We start from the raw sequence: 22,614 nt of genomic DNA, 5'->3' as shown, positions 1-22,614 counted from the left end.
CACATTTAGTGGCATGGCCCTGCATATTCGCAGTTTGCCACTTGTGAAGAATCAAACCATCAGCAGGGGTAAAGTCCAACAGGTTTATTTCGATGTCACTAGCTTTCGGAGTGCTGCTCCTTCCTCAGGTGAAGGAAGGAGCAGCGCTCTGAAAGCTAGTGACATCGAAACAAACCTGTTGGACTTTAACCTGGTGTTGTAAGACTTCTTACTGTGCTCACCCCAGTCCAACGCCGGCATCTCCACATCAGCAGGGGAGATAGTAATCAGTGCATTTTAGCTTTAAAACTCTGTCCACAACCTAACCTCACCCACCAACGTCCGCTCATCACCCGCGAACCACCCAACATCATGGTTCCCTCTGTTACCCATGAACCATCCCCATTACCCTGTTGCCATCCATCTCCACATGGTTGTCCTCTACACAGAGCCGATACCTGTTATCGTCCCTGTGCCCATCCTTGCCCTGACATCTCCCATAAATCAAGCCACCAGTGCAGTATGCCTCCGTGACCCAGCCCCATCCATAAAAGCTTAACCCACCGTACCACATCCACCGCAGGTCTTGGAGGGCAGTATTGGTGCTGCCAATGGTTGGACCCTCGGGATTCGTCATGGGAGTGTCCCTTTAAGAACGATTTTGTTTTACCACATGGCTTGTAGCATAACTTCAGTGATGTAATTCATGGGTGGAGCTGGGCTGTGGCTGTCAAGTGAGAGAGAGCTTAGTCTTTTGGTTTCATTTCTTGGTTTGTTCGTTTGGACTGCAAAAGAAGAAGCAGTACTGGAAAGCACTGTGTTAAGTTGCAGGACGTTTCCCTGTTTTCTCTGTTTAATTTTAAAGCTGTTCCAGTGAACTGAAAGCACATAGCAAACAGCCTTGGGAACCTTAAAGCTCGAGTTGCTTTCCTGAAGGAGTCTTGAATCTGCTGGTTGGAAACTGGATCAGAATCTCTGGGAAAGGACTGGTCCCATTCAAGTGAGATTAGTGTGCTGGGCCACACCCTTGAAAGGGGTTTTGGTTTTATTGGATTTTGTATTGAATTGGAACAGCTAAGGGGGTTCATTAAGAGTTATATAGATAGAGTACTGTAGCTGTTGTGTTTTTTGTCATGTTTGTAATTGATAACAAATTCTTGCTAGTGCTTTACATATGTTAACCACATTCTTATAATAAAATTTGTTTTGATAAAACGTCTAGGAAGTCTGGTGAAGCACACCTGAAGTGAAGGCTCTTGTGCTCATCCTACACAAATTCAACATAAAAGTTATAGATCAGGTGAGCTTCATAATACACTTCGGAGTTTCTAAGCCCTGGCCCATAACAGGTTGAACTGAGGGTACTGGGCAAAGAAGGGAACTGTCACAATCAGAGGGGAGTAGCTTCAACAAAGAATAGTACAGCCCAGGAGCAGTCCTTCGCTCCTCCAAGCCTGCACCAGTTATGATGTTTAGAGGCATCATGATCGGTGCTGGCTTGGAGAGCCAAAGGGCCTGTTCCTGTACTGTTCTTTGTTCTGTGTTCAAACTACTCCACTCTGATTGTGGCTGTTCCCTTCTCTGCCAAGTATCTTCAGTTCAGCCCCTAGGACCCAACCATCGACACCACCAACCCTGCCCTCCAGCCTGCAGTTTCTTACCATTTTTGGCCTTAATCCCTCTTCCCCAAGGCAGCCACAGGAGCCCTGACCCAACAAGAAAGGCACTTCCCTTCATCCAATGTCACTGCACATTCGCTTTCCCTTACTACCTCCCCTCTTTAGGTGTTCTCCCCACCCTTCTCGAGTCTCCCCCCTTCCACCCTTCATCTACCTCCAATATCCAGACTGCTCTACCTTTCCACCCTACCTTGACTGCACACTTTGTCTGACTCCACACTTTGCTTGCCTCCCATGCCCAGCCTCCACTGCACCCAGCCACTCTAGACCCCCCAACGCTTTGTCTGCACCTCATTTCCAGCATCTGCTCCACCCTATCTATCCCATTCACCATTCGGCTCCCCTTTCCAGCCTCCGCGCAGTTCTTGCTACCGGCACCTGATGAGTCCCAAGAAGGAGAAAGCAGTGTCTACTGAGTTCTCAGTTATGGAAGAAGTGAAGCTTACCAGGTGCATACCATTTATCTACACTCGTAAAAGTTAATACTCTCATTTCTTCCTGATGGGGAATTTAGTTTGGAGGACTTTAATGTGGGCAGCACGGTAGCATTGTGGTTAGCACAATTGCTTCACAGCTCCAGGAACCCAGGTTCGATTCCCGGCATGGGTCACTGTCTGTGCAGAGTCTGCACGTTCTCCCCGTGTGTGCGTGGGTTTCCTCCGGGTGCTCCGGTTTCCTCCCATAGTCCAAAGATGTGCAGGTTAGGTGGATTGGCCATGCTAAATTGCCCTTAGTGTCCAAAATTGCCCTTAGTGTTGGGTGGGGTTACTGGGTTATGGGGATAGGGTGGAAGTGTGGACCTTGGGTAGGGTGCTCTTTCCAAGAGCCGGTGCAGACTCGATGGGCTGAATGGCCTCCTTCTGCACTGTAAATTTTATGATTCTATGATAATTCTATGATTCTATGACTTAATTCTGGCAAGGGAGCCTTTTAGTGAGCATTTATGACACACTAATACATGCAAAAGGGCTTCCTGACATTGTTCATCAGGAAGCTCCACCTGCCTTTTCCCAAGAACACAATCGTGACATCGGGAAACTGATTTTTGGCCTTGCTCCAAATTAAGTTCCCTTGCTCACCATGCTCCCTGCTACTGATGGGACTGGAAGATTCCATCCTTTGTTTCCACTGTTTGGGGAATCTAAAACACGGGATCACTGTCTCAGAATTAGGGACCAATCACTACGGACTGAGATGAGGATAAATTTATTCACTCAAAGGATTGTGAACCTTTGGAATTATCTATCCTAGAGGGTTATGTTCCATCATTAGAATACATTTAAGAGTGTGATAGATATATCTTGGTCTTTCAGTGAATCAAGAGTACAGAAAGTGGATGAGAAAGTGGAGCTAAAGCCCAAGGTCAGACATGATCGTGCTGAGTTGTGGAGCAGACTCGATGGACCATATGGCCTACTCCTGCTCCTATTTCTCGTGTTCTTGTGGGATATTGGCATTTAAATTTTGGCATCACTCTTTAGACATTCTGTAGCCACCTGAGTTAGCCACTTCCCGACTTAAAATGGAGAACCACAAAGACTGAAGGGAAATTCAGCCAACACAGGCAAAGACTAGCAAATACAGAAATTATGTATATTGAAACCTGTAAGGAACCAGACAGCACTGAAACAAGCAGCCATCTGCATAGTAAAGAGTGATTCCAGGGCACAATGACAACAGTTAGGGTGAATAAAGCCAAGCCAGACTCCTCGGCGCCAGCAGGAGCCAAGACAAAGGAAGACCAACGGACATTTAGGGACCGCCCAACGATCAGGGAACAACTCCATTATTGGAGAAATCAATCCAAGTGATCGGAACGCAGTCCAATCACTTGTAACCAGGTACGGGGTCCGCCCCGAAGGGCGGGAAGCCCCTGGGGACTATAAAGTAAAGCCCCCAAGTTCAAATCGTTCTTCTTTGGCAGGGTCACTCAGCAACTTGATCCAACCATTGACAGTGACCTGCCTCGCTACCTCCAACCAAGTAAGTCTCAAGTCAACGATCACTACGAGATAGGCGCTCCTAGCTACCAGTCCACACCAGCTTTTGAATCCTGCAGACTCAGGACCTGAACGAAAGGCCATTTGTTCCCCTGACCTGGTGGGCCAGTCCGAAATTAAGTATAGGCCTTTTAGTGATAGGAATAGCCTAGAAAGTAGAGTTTATGCATGAGTAGTGATTTACTGTGTATAATAAATGTGTTTTGATTTGAATCTCACTAATTGGTGTGTTGAATTATTGATCATTACTTGAACTTGAACCTCGTGGCGGTATCATAAAGGTACCTGGCGACTCTAGAGCAAAAGTTAAACAATCAGAGCAAATTATGATTTAAGAGCCAACCAAAAGTTAGCAACATATTACTGACAACATCCTGACGGGACCCAACTTAGAAGTGGCTTAACCACTCCGGGAGAACACAAAATTTGAATTAGAAATCCAATTGGGAACAGAAAACCACAAGTGTTCAAGCAGTTCTGATCAATACTCATAATTCGGAAGTGTGTTAATGCTTGCGTAACTAACAGGGCGATAAAGTAAACTGATAGATTTTTGTTGCAACAAAACTGTCGGGAGTTTGTATTCCGGAAAATAGCGAAAGCCGTACCCGTAATTACAGCACCGCCTTAATACCCCTTGTTCCAAATTTTAAGAGAAGTATTCAGAGAGGAAAGATGGCAATGCAGGCAATGCAATGCCTCATGAACCCCAAAGAATTTCTGGTCGCAGCGACCAGCAGTAGAGTAGGACAGTGTTCCGTTTGGGAAGAGGAAATCAGAAAGTACCTCAAAGGAAAAGGATGGCCCCTTTGGAGCGAATTCTGTGAAAATTAGGAAACAGGTCCCGGGAGTATAGGACATACTTGGTGGGAGAACCTGAGCAAAATCCAGAAGAAAAGCTTGGGAAAAGCTCGCAAGCCGATGGCAATCATGTCCTGTTTGGCACAATTGCGAGGCACAGAGGAGGTCGTTTGGATGCTCCGAAAAGAGATAGAGGAGACACATCGAATGAGTCAAGTCGATATGAGCGAGATAGAGAAAGAGAACCTAGAATTAAGAAGGAAGTTAGCAGCAAAGGACGGAGCGGTGGATGATGCCAAGTGGGCACACCAGTCTTGTCTGGCGCACCTAAGCAGCTTCTAGACACAGTACGAAAAGGCCTATCAGGACACGCAACGTGCAGTCCTGGTAAGAGAGGAAACAGAGAGACAGGTAGAGGCATTGCAAAGGCAATGTAGCGACCTGAAAGCAGCATTACGAGCACTCCATACTACCACCACGGAGCACAGACAAAGCTCACGAGATCACACAAAGTGCCGGAAGCAGATTGCAGAACTGCAATCTTTACTTTCAGTTCAGAATGGGTTCCAGAGCACCTTTGGATCCCGGTTAGATGAGGAAGACGGCCCGGATTGGGAAGAATTAAATGATAGGTATGTTCAGGGAACATGTGCGCAAGGAAAGCCCCAGAAGAGAAAAGCGCCCCAAACCCCCACAGAGCAGATAGTTCAGGCACCAATGAATCCAGTAACCACCCACCGCACAGTCACATCGGAAGGAGACACGGAATTCCTGTACACGACCCCCTTAACCGTGACCCAATTACGGGACGCGTGCGAGAAAATCACACCGTTCCTCCCCACCTCAGACCCCCACCACTTCTTTGCCAGAGTAAAGAAGCAGACATTCAAACGGTGAAAACGCACCAGAACCCCGCATGGGTGAATGAAGGCAGGAACAGCCCCCCACGAAAGCCACAGAGAGCCCAGGAGGCAGGCACTTTGAATAAGAATAGGACAGAGCCCATGCATAGGGTGAGCAGCCATTCAGACCAAGCAGACCTGAACGGAACGGACTGACGGTGTTCGGGCTCCCCCAGTTGGGTCTGCGACACCCTTTGGGATAGGTCCGGCCGACTAGTAGTTGCAGCAAAGATACGGGGGCAGCCCATCATATTTCTCTGGAACACAGGAGGGTCCCGCACCACAATCAATTCCTCCACCATATTCCATAAAGATACGTGGCCCACTACAGCCACCATCACCCTCAGCGGCTTTACAGGCCAGTCACAACAGGGACACATCACCGCCCCTGTACCCATTCAAATCGGCAACGTCACCACCAAGCACGCCATAGTCTGAGTCGACCTGCCCCACACAGCAGAACACATTTTGGGAATTGATTTTATGAATTCCCACAACCTGTCCTTTGATGCAGTCAACCAATTTGTTTGGAGAATGGCAAAATCCGCAAGAGCCACCGCAACGCTCACAATAGGAGAATATGCAAACAAGATTAGCGCAGGCGGCGAATTCTGGTTTGACCCGACCACGATTAGCACAGACAAGCAGGTTAGGGCAGTTCTGCAGAAGCACAGGACAGCATTCACTGTTAGACATTTTAGTTGCTGTGAAATGAAGAGTCTAAAGTTCTTGTTCCTTTTCACAAAACACCATTTATTTCACTTCCACAGCCTCTGCACAAAACTCTTAACAACACACCACCTGACAGAGGCCACCTGAAGCCCCTTTACATATCAGTGTCAATTAATGGGTACTTAACATAAATGAGACAACTAATTGCAATGTCTCTTAACCCATTACTTAACATTCGCGACCCACAAACACGACTGTGGCCGGATGACTGGTTCCGTTCAAATCACAGGACCTGACCCTAGACCCCAAAAGCAATACGGATTTCCCCAAGAGGCAGAGGGAGAAATCGCAAAAATGATCGACAGCTTATTAGAGCTGGGCGTACTCAGATCAGTAGCCTCCACTAATAATGCCATGATTTGGCCAGTGAGAAAACCCGATGGATCATGGCGACTGACCATCGATTACCGGGAAGTCAACAAAGTCACCCCCACATTAGCCCCCACGGTAGCCACAAGTCCCGAGACCATACTCAAACAGTGACTCAACTCACAATACTTTACGGTTTTGGACGTCAGTAATGGATTCTGGTCCATTCCATTGGCAAAACGTGCCAATACAAATTTGCCTTCACTTTTAAAAATCAGCAGTACACGTGGACATGCCTTCCACAAGGATTCCACAACGCCCCCTCCATTTTCCACCGACAGCTGGCAAATGGTTTGTCAAAACATTCTTGCCCGAATGTCTGGTCCAGTATGTGGACGACCTATGACTGCAGACAGACACCAAGGCAGAGCACATCGAGCTTCTGTCCGAACTCCTGGAACTCCTACAGAATATTGTTTGCAAAGTAAACCCCCAAAAGACCCAGATTTTGGAAAACAAAGTGATATATTTGGGTACGATTATCACGCACGGTAAACGCGAGATCGAACACAAAAGAATTGACTCGATTACTAAATTGCCCCTTCCCCAGAATGTTTCAGCCCTCCGGTCTTTTGTAGGACTGGTTGGCTACTGCCGAAACCACATTGACGATTTCGTCAGCAAGGCAGCACCCCTCTCGGAACTCCTAAAGAAAGGAGCCCCTTGGGAATGGCTTCCGCAGCATACGGATGCTGTGGATGCTTTGAAAAGAGCCCTCATTGCAGCCCCCGCACTACAGGTTCCAGACCCACTTTTCCCCTATGCTATAGAGATAGCTAGCAACGACCGCTCCCTTTCGGACGTGCTCCTCCAGGAATGGCACGAACAATTAAGACCCTTGGCTTACGCCTCCAGACTTTTAGATCCTGTGGAGCAGGGATTTTCGGACTGTGAAAGGCACCTGCTCGCAGTTTTCTGGGCAGTTCAGCACTTTTCTTACATAACCGGACTAAACCTCATCACAATCCTCACAGAACATACCCCCACCCAACTTTTACTTGACGGACGACTCAAGGACGGTACAGTTAGTCAGATTAGAGCAGCCTGATGGACCCTTCTTTTGCAGGGACGGGACATCACTGTTAAAAGGACCAAGACCCACACTTTCTTAGCCAATAACCTTCAGCACCCAGGCACCCCCCATGAATGTGAAATCATCTCACCACACCACAACACAGGCCCCTTTATTGCGAAAACACCCCCCCCCCACCCGAAAGATAGGTAGTTCACCCCAGAGCCCCCAGCACACAGACACGTGCGAACCTTTAAGAATATATGTGGATGGTTCTTCCACAGTATTAGAAGGGAAGCGCATTACGGATGTGGCATTTATGTCGAGGACGCGCAAGGACGCGCCCTAGAAGAAATATCACTAAAGCTACCAGGCCACTTAGGCGTGCAGGCGGCAGAACTAGCAGTCGTTGCGTATATTATAGATCACCCACATTCCTTCTCCAGCCCAGCAGGCATGTACTCAGACAGCCTCTATGTCTGCAATAGCCTTACAGAATTCCTACTCCTGTGGAAAGCAAGAGGATTTGTTTCCGCAGACGGAAAACCCCTCCCTTCAGCCCCATTGCTCTGCTACATTTTAGGAAAAGCACAGAACAGTACATTCGGAATTATTAAAGTTCGAAGTCACCACCGTTCCTCCCCCCCTGGAAATGTAAAAGCCGACGCACTGGCAAAAGCAGGTTCCAGGCATGGATATTTTTGGACACCCCCCGAAAGCGCACCAGTGAATGCAGTTCAGGTCTCGCAGACTAATATCGAGGATTTAGTGCAGGCCCAGAAGCAGGATAACAATCTCAGGGAGATTTTAAAAGGACAATTTCCAGCCCCCTATGATAGATTTAAAAATGCACTGATCACACATGACGGTGTGGTGTTAAAAGACACCCTTTATGTGGTTCCTGAACAGGACAGGAATCAGCTTATTTGTTTGTTCCATGACAGTCATGGGCATCAGGGAATTGATCCCACTACAGCCCACCTCAGGCAGCTCTGTTGGTGGCCAAGTTCAAAAGAAGACGTAACGCACTACGTTGAGAATTGCCTTATCTGGGCCCAGAACAATCCGGACAGATACGCAAAGAAGGCTCAGCTTAGTCACACCTTCCCCGTTAACGGCCCCTGGACTAACCTCCAGATCGATATTATAGGACCATTGCCCCCTTGCAGGAATGGTTACAAATACGTATTAGTCGTCATAGACACTTTTACGAAATGGGTAGAGGCATTCCCATCCAGAACGAATACGGCAAAGACCACCGCAAAGATCTTAACCCACCACATCTTTACGAGATGGGGACTCCCCCACAGCAGTAGATCCGACCAAGGTTCCCATTTTACGGGACGTGTCATGAAGAACGTCCTCACGATATTTGGCATTACCCAAAAATTCCACATCGCATACCACCCCCAGTCAAGTGGTATCGTGGAGCGCATGAATCGGACCCTAAAATCAACCCTCAGAAAAATGGTCCAACAAAACAACACCACTTGGGATTCAGTCCTCCCTTTTGCGCTGATGTTTTTGAGAAATACTGTCTCAACTTCCACAGGTTACACCCCACACACTCTCATGACCGGACGCCCCATGAAAGGCACAGAATTTTTATTAGGATTGGACTTGACCAGCCCCGAAGTGTCGGCCCTCACACACGAGAACACAGTAAAACAACTAGTTGAAGAATGTAAAAACGGCTCAGCTAGCAGCCGCAGTAAGATTAGGCACACGGAAGAAACAAAGCAAGGCCTGTTTTGACAAGACAGTGCATGCGACTGAGTTTGAGGTAGGACAGCAGGTCATGCTCTCAATTTATAACTCCAGCACATTCCTTTCACCTAAATATTTGGGTCCGTACACCATTGCGGACAAAGTAAGCCCCTCCGTCTATAAAATTAAGTACCCCAACGGAAAGACTGCGTGGTTCCATATTACCCAGCTTAAGGCATATGGCCCACAGTCCAACCACGCATATCACATCATGCTCAACGCAGCAGACCACACCACGCCCACAGCCAACGCATCCCTACCCTCCCCCAACACGCCCACCACATCCACGGACTTGTCCTCGACTCCACCCCCGACATCTAGACTCAGCCCCGGTACGCCGACAGACAGCAGCAGCGACTGTGACTCAGACAATAGCCACAGCACGCCTCCCTACTATCCCCATGCAACAGGAGCCACACCCAGCGAATCTGACCACGATTTGAGTGATCCCTTCCTCATCACGTTCTTCAACAAACCACACCAAACACCACCGCCCTACGATTACGACCCCGATTCCGTCCCCACAGAACTAGGCACCACCTTTTGGCACCGCAACAACTCATACAGGCTCATCCGGAACGACGAGATGGACCCAAAATCGCACCCTTATACATTCGCGAGTATGGCATCCGGGAGAAGATGACGACTTTGAGTCTGACTCCCAAAACGAAAACCCCTTTGCGACCCTGCTCGCAACTGATAACTGAGGTGTCCAGATGATGTTTTAAAAAGGAACCGCTTGGGAGAAAACGGTATCCTTTCTGATGGAACCTGCAGCATGTTGTTTCATATTGTTTGTTACTGTTAGTGTTAAATGTTGTTTGTAAGATCGGAATTTTTTTTTCCAGGGCCCCACGCCTTATTTGTCGGCCGAAACCTTTGAGAACTTGCCAGCACACTCATCGGCAGAAACCGCTGAGAGCTTGCGAAACCCCCGTTCATAACTGCTCTTCTGGTTCGAAGGAAGAACCTTTACGGCAACCCCCCACGATGATTACATTTTTTGCCCGTTCTTGTCGGTTGCTCAGGCAGTGGAGAAACTGCATTGGTCTCCGCCCTGCCTGAGGACCCCCCCCTCTGGTCAGCTACGCTCGGGTAGAGAACACACGGCATTGGTCGCCGTCGTACCCGGAGATTCCATCCAATTCTTACCCGTCGCAGCCCATACGCACTTCATTTCGGCACTTTTGGTTCAAAAAGTTTTGTTTTGTTTTTGGGCAACCCTTAGGTTGTCATCCCTATGCTATTTACATCCTCAAACATTTGGATGGTAAATCGCACAGCCTGCGAGATGGCTCGCACTGTTTCAGTATTTTTAAGTGTGTCTTGTCCGGAATATTCGGGCTTTTTTTTTAAATGAGGGAGTCACACATGGTGACAAATCATAAAGGGAGAATTGGCACAAAAGGACAGACATACTAACGCACGAGATATTAACCAAGATAGTAACAGACACTATGCTTGATCCCACAGAACCCCAGAAGCTCCAGGAAAAGAGATGAAATGGAAAGGAAGAGAAGAGAAGAGAAAGAAGAAGACAACAATGAAGACGGCATACGTGTTTTTCGTCATAATGTGTACCCGGTTGCGCGCGTACGTGAACCCCCTGACCCCAAGCCCCCCCCAGCCGTTAATGATTCACTTCCCCATAGCACCCAGAGCCCAGTAACAGGCAACTCCACACCATCATGGTGTGATAAGCTCATAACGTGGTACTCCCTTTCCTACATAGTCGAATCCCTATTAGTGTTGGCGATACTCTACAGCATCGTGCAGACTATCCGCATGGCAAAATGGAGAAGGAGAGCCTATCGCGTTCGCACCCCGGTATACAGAATAAGATCCCCTATGTTCAGTTATCCCCAGGACCCCGAACCCCTCGATCTATAATAAAGGACATTCGTTTGCGTTCTTCTGTAAATAAAGAAATGGAAAGATTGTACAACCCTGTGTGGAAAGATTCTACAACCCTGTGTCTGGCTGCCAAACCAGGGAAAATGTAAATGCTGCTATTATTTTGTATTGTTTAGGAAGTTAATATGACTGAATGTTTGAGTGAGTGTAGTTTATTGAGGATAGTTAGAGGTACCATTTTTTTATTTTGTAATGCATGTCCCTGTTTTGACATAGCGCCACTTAGAAATTGTTAGTTAAAATTTTTCTTGCATAGTTATGGTCAGTGTAGAGGCCATAGAAGAGTGCTCGCCGGGTCAGGGAATGAAGACAACGCAGTTATATGATGCTTCACGCTTCACGTTAGGATCACAAGGAGGGTGTGTGGCCACCGAAGTTGGCCACTTCCCGACTTAAAATGGAGAACCGCAAAGGCTGAAGGGAAATTCAGCCAACACAGGCAAAGACTAGCAAATATAGAAATCATGTGTATTGAAACCTGTAAGGAACCAGACAGCGCTGAAACCAGCAGCCATCTGCATAGTAATACAGCAGCCATCTGCATGGTAATGAGCGATTCCAGGGCACAATGGCAACAGTTAAGGTGAATAAAGCCAAGCCAGACTCCTCGGCGCCAGCAGGAGCCAAGACAAAGGAAGGCCAACGGACATTTAGGGATCGCCCAACGATCAGGGAACAACTCCAGTATTGGAGAAATCGATCCAAGTGATCAGAACGCAGTCCAATCACTTGGAACCAAGTGCGGGGTCTGCCCCGAAGGGCGGGTAGCCCCTGGGGACTATAAAGTAAAGCCCCCAAGTTCAAATCGTTCTTCTTTGGCAGGGTCACTCAGCAACTTGAACCAACCCTTGACAGTGACCTGCCTCGCTGCCTCCAACCAAGTAAGTCTCAAGTCAACGCTCGCTATGAGATAGGCGCTCCTAGCTACCAGTCCATACCAGCTTTTGAATCCTGCAGACTCAGGACCTGAACAAAAGGCCATTTGTTCCCCTGACCTGGTGGGCCAGTCCAAAGCTACGTATAGGCCTTTTAGTGATAGGAATAGCTTAGAAAGTAGAGTTTATGCATGAGTAGTGATTTACTGTGTATAATAAATGTGTTTTGATTTGAATCTTATTAATTGGTGTGTTGAGTTATTGATCATTACTTGAACTTGAACCTCGTGGCGGTATCATAAAGGTACCACCTGGCGACTCTAGAGCAAAGGTTAAACAATCAGAGCAAATTACGATTCAAGAGCCAACCAAAAGTTAGCAACAATTCCAAAGTGAAAAGCACATGTTAAACTGACCTTAAAAGCAAAAAAGTGGTTTGTGTATGCTTCACCAAATATAAATCTTGAACCAGCATCCGTGTAATTCAAAAAAATCTGTAAGGAAATAATTAAATTGTGTAAATGTTTGTTTAAAAGCATATGAATAATCAACAAGTTTCATAATAATACAAGAGCTAAATATTTAATATTGGTATCACAAATGTTGAAAAGAACAGCATCATTTACAACAAACGTTTGGCAAACATTATTTGCTTACAAATATATGATGGTAAATCAATAATTTACATTATACAGTGGCTTGATTGTAAAAACAGATTGAAGTTGTTTCACAGAAGTGATCACATAATGGATTAAGAGCCAAAGAAGGAACAAAGAGATGGGTTTTAAGGAAGGTCTGAAAAAGGAGAGGTGACAAGGAGAGAGATAGAACATAGAACAATACAGCGCAGTACAGGCCCTTCGGCCCACGATGTTGCACCGACATGGGAAGTCAAAAAACAAAAGCCCTCTAACCTACACTATGCCATTATCATCCATATGCTGAGCCAATAAACTTTTAAATGCCCTCAATGTTGGCGAGTTCACGACTATTGCAGGTAGGGCATTCCACGGCCTCACCACTCTTTGAGTAAAGAACCTACCTCTGACCTCTGTCCTATATCTATTACCTCTCAGTTTAAGGCTATGTCCCCTCGTGCTAGCCATTTCCATCCGCGGGAGAAGGCTCTCACTGTCCACCCTATCTAACCCTCTGATCATTTTGTATGCCTCTATTAAGTCTCCTCTTCACCTTCTTCTCTCTAACGAAAACAACCTCAAGTCCATCAGTCTTTCCTCATAAGATTTTCCCTCCATACCAGGCAACATCCTGGTAAATCTACTCTGCACCCATTCCAAAGCTTCCACGTCCTTCCTATAATGAGGTGACCAGAACTGTACGCAATACTCCAAATGCGGCCGTATCAGAGTTTTGTACAGCTGCAACATGACCTCATGACTCCGGCACTCAATCCCTCTACCAATAAAGGCCAACACACCATAGGCCTTCTTCACAACCCTATCAACCTGGGTGGCAACTTTCAGGGACCTATGTACATGGACACCGAGATCCCTCTGCTCATCCACACTTCCAAGAATTTTACCATTAGCCAAATATTCCGCATTCCTGTTATTCCTTCCAAAGTGAATCACCTCACACTTCTCTACATTAAACTCCATTTGCCACCTCTCAGCCCAGCTCTGCAGCTTATCTATGTCCCTCTGTAACCTGCAATAGCCTTCCGCACTGTCGACAACACCACCGACTTTAGTGTCGTCTGCAAATTTACTCACCCATCCTTCTGCGCCCTCCTCTAGGTCATTGATAAAAATGACAAACAGCAACGGCCCCAGAACAGATCCTTGTGGTACGCCACTTGTAACAGAACTCCATTCTGAACATTTCCCATCAACCACCACCCTCTGTCTTCTTTCAGCTAGCCAATTTCTGATCCACATCGCTAAATCATCCTCAATCCCCAGCCTCCGTATTTTCTGCAATAGCCTACCGTGGGGAACCTTATCAAACGCTTTACTGAAATTCATAAACACCACATCAACTGCTCTGCCCTCGTCTACCTGTTCAGTCACCTTCTCAAAGAACTCGATAAGGTTTGTGAGGCATGACCTACCCTTCACAAAGCCATGCTGACTATCCCTAATCATATTATTCCTATCTAGATGATTATAAATCTTGTCTCTTATAATCCCCTCCAAGACTTTACCCACAACAGACGTGAGGCTCACCGGTCTATAGTTGCCAGGGTTGTCTCTACTCCCCTTCTTGAACAAAGGAACCACATTTGCTATCCTCCAGTCCTCTGGCACTATTCCTGTAGCCAATAATGACATAAAATCCAAAGGCTCAGCAATCTCTTCCCTGGCTTCCCAGGGAATCCTAGGATAAATCCCATCAGGCCCCGGGGACTTATCTATTTCCAACCTGTCCAGAATTGCCAACACCTCTTCCCTACGTACCTCAATGCCATCTATTATAATAGCCTGGGTCTCAGCATTCTCCTCCACAACATTCTCTTTTTCCTGAGTGAATACTGACGAAAAATATTCATTTAGTATCTCGCCTATCTCTTCAGACTCCACACACAACTTCCCATCCCTGTCCTTGACTGGCCCTACTCTTACCCTAGTCATTCTTTTATTCCTGACATACCTATAGAAAGCTTTTGGGTTTTCCTTGATCCTACCTGCCAAATACTTCTCATGTCCCCTCCTTGCTCGTCTTAGCTCTCTCTTTAGATCCTTCCTCGCTACCTTGTAACTATCAAGCGCCCCAACTGAAACTTCACACCTCATCTTCACAGTGAGTTCTCCCAGTGAGCCAGAGAGAAGACAGCCAGAGTGAGAGAGCAAAGAGTGAGTTTGGGAATTTGAATCTAGGTTGGAATTCGAAGCTGGGTGGGGAGGAGATGCTTTTTATCCCTGGTAAGTGACTGGCAAGTAGTGTTTCTGTTTTTCTGTTTCTTTTCATTGGTATAGTTATTTATTTTTTCTGGGTTTTTTTTGTTGAAATTGTAGTTGTTGAAGTTAACCAAAGGTTTAAGACATGGCAGGAGATCTCAGACCCGTGTCATGCTCCTCGTGTGCGATGTGGGAGCTCAGGGTCACGTCCACTGTCCCTGGCTTCTTCACGTGCAAGAAGTGTGTCCAGTTGCAGCTCCTGTTAGACCGCTTGACGGCTCTGGAGCTGCGGATGGACTCACTTTGGAGCATCGGCGATGCTGAGGATGTCATGGATAGCACGTTTAGCGAGTTGGTCACACTGCAGGTGAAAGGTACTAAGGGAGATAGTAAATGGGTGACCAAAAGACAGAGCAAGAGTAGGAAGGCAGTGCAGGTGTCCTCTGCGGACATCTCCCTGCAAAACAGATATACCGCTTTGGATACTGTTGAGGGAGATGGCTCACCAGGGGAAGGCAGCAGCAGCCAGGTTCATGGCACCGTGGCTGGCTCTGTTGCGCAGCTGGGCAGGAAGAAGAATGGCAGGGCTATAGTGATAGGGGATTCAATTGTAAGGGGAATAGACAGGCGGTTCTGCGGACGCAATCGAGACTCCAGGATGGTATGTTGCCTCCCTGGTGCAAGGGTTAAGGATGTCTCGGAGCGGCTGCAGGACATTCTGGGGGGGAGGGTGAACAGCCAGCTGTCATGGTGCACATAGGCACCAACGATATATGTAAAAAACGGGACGAGGTCCTACAAGCTGACTTTAGGGAGCTAGGAGTTAAACTAAAAAGTAGGACCTCAAAGGTAGTAATCTCAGGATTGCTACCAGTGCCACGAGCTAGTCAGAGTAGGAATATCAGGATAGAGAGGATGAATGCATGGCTCGAGAGATGGTGCAAGAGGGAGGGATTCAAATTCCTGGGACATTGGAACCGGTTCTGGGAGGTGGGACCAGTACAAACCGGACGGTCTGCACCTGGGCAGGACTGGAACCGATATCCTAGGGGGGGGGTGTTTGCTAGAGCTGTTGGGGAGAGTTTAAACTAATGTGGCAGGGGGATGGGAACCGATGCAGGAAGTTGGAAGGTAGTAAAACAGGGACAGAAATAAAAGACAGTAAGGGGGAAAGTGTAAGGCAGAGAAGCCATAGTCAAAAATCAAAAAGGGCGACAGTACAAGGTACAGTGACTGAGGGGAGCTCAATGAATAGGACCAGGAATACTAAAAGAAATAAAACGGGAAGTGAAAACATTAATGGTAAGCGACGCGGCAGGTTGTTACATGAAGATATGGGTTCAACGACAAGGAAAATGAGGAGAAAGGTTAAGAGGAAATATAACTTAGGAGAGGTTACTGATCGAGGTGTTAAGATTCAGAACAGAGGTAAAAAAGCCAACATAAGTGTACTTTACCTGAATGCTCGTAGTATTCGGAATAAGGTAAATGAGTTGATGGCGCAAATCATCGTGAATGACTATGATTTAGTGGCCATTACTGAAACATGGTTAAAGGATGGTCACGACTGGGAGTTAAATATCCGAGGGTATCAAACTTTTCGGAAGGACAGAGTGGATGGTAAGGGAGGTGGTGTAGCTCTGTTATTTAAGGATGACATCCAGGCAACAGTAAGGGATGACATCGGTGCTATGGAGGATCAGGTTGAATCCATTTGGGTGGAAATCAGGAATAGTAAGGCGAAAAAGTCAATGATAGGAGTAATCTATAGGCCACCAAATAGTAACATTATGGTGGGGCAGGCAATAAACAAAGAAATAACAGATGCATGTAGAAATGGTACAGCAGTTATCATGGGGGATTTTAATCTACATGTCGATTGGTTTAACCAGATCAGTCAAGGCAGCCTTGACGAGGAGTTTATAGAATGTATCCGCGATAGTTTCCTAGAACAGTATGTAATGGAACCTACGAGGGAACAAGCGGTCCTAGATCTGGTCCTGTGTAATCAGACAGGATTGATTCAGGATCTCATAGTTAGGGATCCTCTCGGAAGGAGCCATCACAATATGGTGGAATTTAAAATACAGATGGAGGGTGAGAAGGTCAAATCAAGCACCAGTGTTTTGTGCTTAAACAAAGGAGATTACAATGGGATGAGAGAAGAACTAGCTAAGGTAGACTGGGAGCAAAGACTTTATAGTGAAACAGTTGAGGAACAGTGGAGAACCTTCCAAGTGATTTTTCACAGTGCTCAGCAAAGGTTTATACCAACAAAAAGGAAGGACGGTAAAAAGAAGGAAAATCGACCATGGATATCTAAGGAAATAAGGGAGAGTATCAAATTGAAGGAAAAAACATACAAAGTAGCAAAGATCAGTGGGAGACTAGAGGACTGGGAAATCTTTAGGGGGCAACAGAAAGCTACTAAAAAAGCTATAAAGAAGAGTAAGATAGAATATGAGTGTAAACTTGCTCAGAATATAAAAACAGATAGTAAAAGTTTCTACAAATACATAAAACAAAAAAGAGTGGCAAAGGTAAATATTGGTCCTTTAGAGGATGAGAAGGGAGATTTAATAATGGGAGATGAGGAAATGGCTGAGGAACTGAACAGGTTTTTTGGGTCGGTCTTCACAGTGGAAGACACAAATAACATGCCAGTGACTGATGGAAATGAGGCTATGACAGGTGAGGACCTTGAGAGGATTGTTATCACCAAGGAGGTAGTGATGGGCAAGCTAATGGGGCTAAAGGTAGACAAGTCTCCTGGACCTGATGGAATGCATCCCAGAGTGCTAAAAGAGATGGCTAGGGAAATTGCAAATGCACTAGTGATAATTTACCAAAATTCGCTAGACTCTGGGGTGGTCCCGGCGGATTGGAAATTAGCAAACGTGACACCACTGTTTAAAAAAGGAGGTAGGCAGAAAGCGGGTAATTATAGGCCAATGAGCTTAACTTCGGTAGTAGGGAAGATGCTGGAATCTATCATCAAGGAAGAAATAGCGAGGCATCTGGATGGAAATTGTCCCATTGGGCAGACGCAGCATGCGTTCATAAAGGGCTGGTCGTGCCTAACTAATTTAGTGGAATTTTTTGAGGACATTAACAGTGCGGTAGATAACGGGGAGCCAATGGATGTGGTATATCTGGATTTCCAGAAAGCCTTTGACAAGGTGCCACATAAAAGGTTGTTGCATAAGATAAAGATGCATGGCATTAAGGGGAAAGTAGTAGCATGGATAGAGGATTGGTTAATTAATAGAAAGCAAAGAGTGGGGATTAATGGGTGTTTCTCTGGTTGGCAATCAGTAGCTAGTGGTGTCCCTCAGGGATCAGTGTTGGGCCCACAACTGTTCACAATTTACATAGATGATTTGGAGTTGGGGACCAAGGGCAATGTGTCCAAGTTTGCAGACGACACTAAGATAAGTGGTAAAGCAAAAAGTGCAGAGGATACTGGAAGTCTGCAGAGGGATTTGGATAGGCTAAGTGAATGGGCTAGGGTCTGGCAGATGGACTACAATGTTGACAAATGTGAGGTTATCCATGTTGGTAGGAATAACAGCAAAAGGGATTATTATTTAAATGATAAAATATTAAAACATGCTGCTGTGCAGAGAGACCTGGGTGTGCTAGTGCATGAGTCGCAAAAAGTTGGTTTTCAGGTGCAACAGGTGATTAAGAAGGCAAATGGAATTTTGTCCTTCATTGCTAGAGGGATGGAGTTTAAGACTAGGGAGGTTCTGCTGCAATTGTATAAGGTGTTGCTGAGGCCACACCTGGAGTATTGTGTTCAGTTTTGGTCTCCTTACTTGAGAAAGGACGTACTGGCACTGGAGGGTGTGCAGAGGAGATTCACTAGGTTAATCCCAGAGCTGAAGGGGTTGGATTACGAGGAGAGGTTGAGTAGACTGGGACTGTACTCGTTGGAATTTAGAAGGATGAGGGGGGGATCTTATAGAAACATATAAGATTATGAAGGGAATAGATAGGATAGATGCGGGCAGGCTGTTTCCACTGGTGGGTGAAAGCAGAACTAGGGGGCATAGCCTCAAAATAAGGGGAAGTAGATTTAGGACTGAGTTTAGGAGGAACTTCTTCACCCAAAGGGTTGTGAATCTATGGAATTCCTTGCCCAGTGAAGCAGTAGAGGCTCCTTCATTCAATGTTTTTAAGATAAAGATAGATAGTTTTTTGAAGAATAAAGGGATTAAGGGTTATGGTGTTCGGGCCGGAAAGTGGAGCTGAGTCCACAAAAGATCAGCCATGATCTCATTGAATGGTGGAGCAGGCCCGAGGGGCCAGGTGGCCTACTCCTGCTCCTAGTTCTTATGTTATTATGTTCTTATAGGCCTCCTTCTTCCTCTTCCCAAGAGATTCCACTTCTTTGGTAAACCACGGTTCCCTCGCTCGACGCCTTCCTCCCTGCCTGACCAGTACGTACTTATCAAGAACACGCAGTAGCTGTTCCTTGAACAAGCTCCACATATCCAGTGTGCCCAACACTTGCAGCCTACTTCCCCAACCTACCCCTCCCAAGTTATGTCTAATGGCATCATAATTGCCCTTCCCCCAGCTATAACTCTTGCCCTGCGGGGTATACTTATCCCTTTCCATCACTAACGTAAATGTCACCGAATTGTAGTCACTGTCCCCAAAGTGCTCACCTACCTCCAAATCTAACACCTGGCCTGGTTCATTACCCAAAACCAAATCCAATGTGGCCTCGCCTCTTGTTGGCCTGTCAACATATTGTGTCAGGAAACCCACCTGCACACATTGTACAAAAAACGACCCATCTAATGTACTCGAACTATATCTTTTCCAGTCAATATTTGGAAAGTTAAAGTCTCCCATAATAACTACACTGTTACTTTCGCTCTTATCCAGAATCATCTTCGCCATCCTTTCCTCTACATCCCTAGAACTATTAGGAGGCCTATAGAAAACTCCCAACAGGGTGACCTCTCCTTTCCTGTTTCTAACCTCAGCCCATACTACCTCGGAAGAAGAGTCCCCATCTAGCATCCTCTCCGCCACCGTAATACTGTTCTTGACTAGCAGCGCCACACCTCCCGCTCTTTTGCCTCCTTCTCTGAGCTTACTAAAACACCTAAACCCCGGAACCTGCAACAACCATTCCTGTCCCTGCTCTATCCATGTCTCCGAAATGGCCACGACATCGAAGTCCCAGGTACCAACCCATGCTGCCCGTTCCCCTACCTTATTTCGTATACTCCTGGCATTGAAGTAGACACACTTCAAACCACACTGGCCCCCTCCTGCAATGTCAAATCTGTGCTCCTGACCTCTATACTCTCAATCTCCCGTACCCTAAAACTACAATCCAGGTTCCCATGCCCCTGCTGCATTAGTTTAAACCCCCCCAAAGAGCACTAACAAATCTCCCCCCCAGGATATTTGTGCCCATCAGGTTCAGATGTAGACCATCCTGTCTGTAGAGGTCCCACCTTCCCCAGAAAGAGCCCCAGTTATCCAGAGATCTGAATCCCTCCCGCCTGCACCATCCCTGTAGCCACGTGTTTAATTGCTCTCTCTCCCTATTCCTCATCTCATTATCACGTGGCACGGGCAACAACCCAGAGATAACAACTCTGTTTGTTCTCGTTCTGAGCTTCCATCCTAGCTCCCTGAAAGCCTGCCTGACATCCTTGTCCCCTTTCCTACCTATGTCGTTAGTGCCAATGTGGACCACGACTTGGGGCTGCCCCCCCTCCCCCTTAAGGACCCGGAAAACACGATCAGAGACATCACGTACCCTTGCACCTGGGAGGCAACATACCAAACGTGAGTCTCTCTCGCTCCCACAAAATCTCCTATCTGTGCCCCTGACTATGTAGATGTAGAGAATGCAGCCGAAACAGCTAATACATGGTCAGCGAAAATGTACAAGGCAATACAGAGAAACAAACTTTGGGGAGTTTTTGTTGTAACTTTCAGGGATAAGGAGAGGCCACTCCCTGATGTGATTTAAACTAGAGGATGAGAAATTAAAATTTTAGCTGTTTGGGACTGGAAGCCAATATAAATCAGCCAATATAAGTCAGCTGGGTGGCACGGTAGCACCGTGGTTAGCACTGTTGCTTCACAGCTCCAGGATCCCAGGTTCGATTTCCGACTTGGATCACGATGCGGAGTCTGCACGTTCGGCCCGTGTCGGCGTGAGTTTCCTCCGGGTGCTCTGGTTTCCTCCCACGGTTGCAGGTTAGGTGGAGTGGCCATGCTAAATTGCCCTTAGTGTCCAAAAATGTTAGGTGGGGTTACTGGGTTACGGGGATAGGGTGGAGGTGTGGACTTAAGTAGGGTGCTCTTTCCAAGGGCAGTTGCAGACCCGAATGGCCTCCTTCTGCACTGTAAATTCTATGATTCTATGAACAGAAAACAGTGGAGTTGTTAGAAGGATTAAGGAGGTCAGGACATTGTATGGAATCATTGTTTTATTCACCACAAGACATTGGCATCGAAAGGAATTCCATCCATTCCACAACACCACACAACCCAGCCATGGCAATCTCTGCAAGAAGTGCCAGATCATCGACATGGGTACCACCATTACACGTGAGAACACCACCCACCGGGTACGTGGTACATACTCATGCGACTCGGCCAACATTGTTTACCTCATACGCTGCAGGAAAGGATGTCCCGAAGCGTGGTACATTGGCGAGACCATGCAGACGCTGCGACAATGGATGAACGGGCATCGCACGACAATTGCCAGGCAGGAATGTTCCCTTCCAGTCGGGGAACACTTCTGCAGTCAAGGGAATTCAGCCTCTGATCTGAGGCTAAGCGTTCTCCAAGACGGCCTTCAGGACGCGCGACAACGCAGAATCGCTGAGCAGAAACTTATAGCCAAGTTCCGCACACATGAGTATGGCCTCAACCGGGACCTTGGATTCATGTTGCACTACATTCACCCCCCAGCATCTGGCCTGGGCTTGCAAAATCCTGCCAACTGTTCTGGCTTTAGACAATTCACACCTCTTTAACCTGTGATTATCCCTCTCTTCAGTTGCTCTGTCTGGAGCTGTAAAGACTTAATTACCTGCAAAGACTCGCATTCAAAGTATCGTCTTGCATCTTTGACTTTGTCTATATATATGTTTCTGGAACCCTATATGCTCCTTCATTCACCTGAGGAAGGAGCTGTGCTCCTAAAGCTAGAGATTTGAAATAAACCTGTTGGACTTTAACCTGGTGTTGTAAGGCTTCTCACTGTGCTCACCCCAGTCCAACGCCGGCATCGCCACATCTGGATTAATATTGGAAGGCATCAGCAAAGCATCACAATTTGAGATTTTTACAAGATCAATAAACAAAGCTAGAATACCTTAGCCTTGGGTCACTCACCTGGTGCATTTTCTATTCATGTTGGAATCACAGCACTGTGATGAGGAAGCACCACTAACTATTTTGAGATGCTCGAAGAGGCTATAGTAGAGAAATATGTTGGAGATTGGACCATAATTTCTGAGCGCCAGGGCAGTGTAACTGGGGAGTATCCCGAAGATGCACTGGAGAACCTATATGTGAAGCAATAGTGCAAACCACTGTGCTACCTGGATAACAAGTGCTATCTGATGCTTCACTGATTACTCTGGTGCACATTCCAAGCACACATCAGCAGCATGTTTATAACAAAAGCCATACTGCCACACAAAATTTGATTTGGCAGACCACAGGGGTGCTTAAATGC

The 22,614-nt window shown here is 46.7% G+C and overlaps 1 protein-coding gene across 1 annotated transcript in view; it reads right to left on the bottom strand.

Annotated features, from left to right (window-relative positions):
- Positions 1–22,614, bottom strand: part of LOC140430128 (solute carrier family 28 member 3-like) — a 516,849-nt gene that overhangs the window by 241,169 nt on the left and 253,066 nt on the right. The window contains exon 8 of the mRNA XM_072517641.1: positions 12,447–12,524. Within this exon, the coding sequence (XP_072373742.1) occupies positions 12,447–12,524 (78 nt within the window). The remainder of the gene's footprint in view (positions 1–12,446; positions 12,525–22,614) is intronic.

Source organism: Scyliorhinus torazame, chromosome 9 (genome assembly GCF_047496885.1).
Source record: "Scyliorhinus torazame isolate Kashiwa2021f chromosome 9, sScyTor2.1, whole genome shotgun sequence".
NCBI classification, from domain to species: Eukaryota; Metazoa; Chordata; class Chondrichthyes; order Carcharhiniformes; family Scyliorhinidae; genus Scyliorhinus; species Scyliorhinus torazame.
Note: the sequence above shows the minus strand (reverse complement) of the source record. Positions and strands in the feature narration are given on the sequence as shown.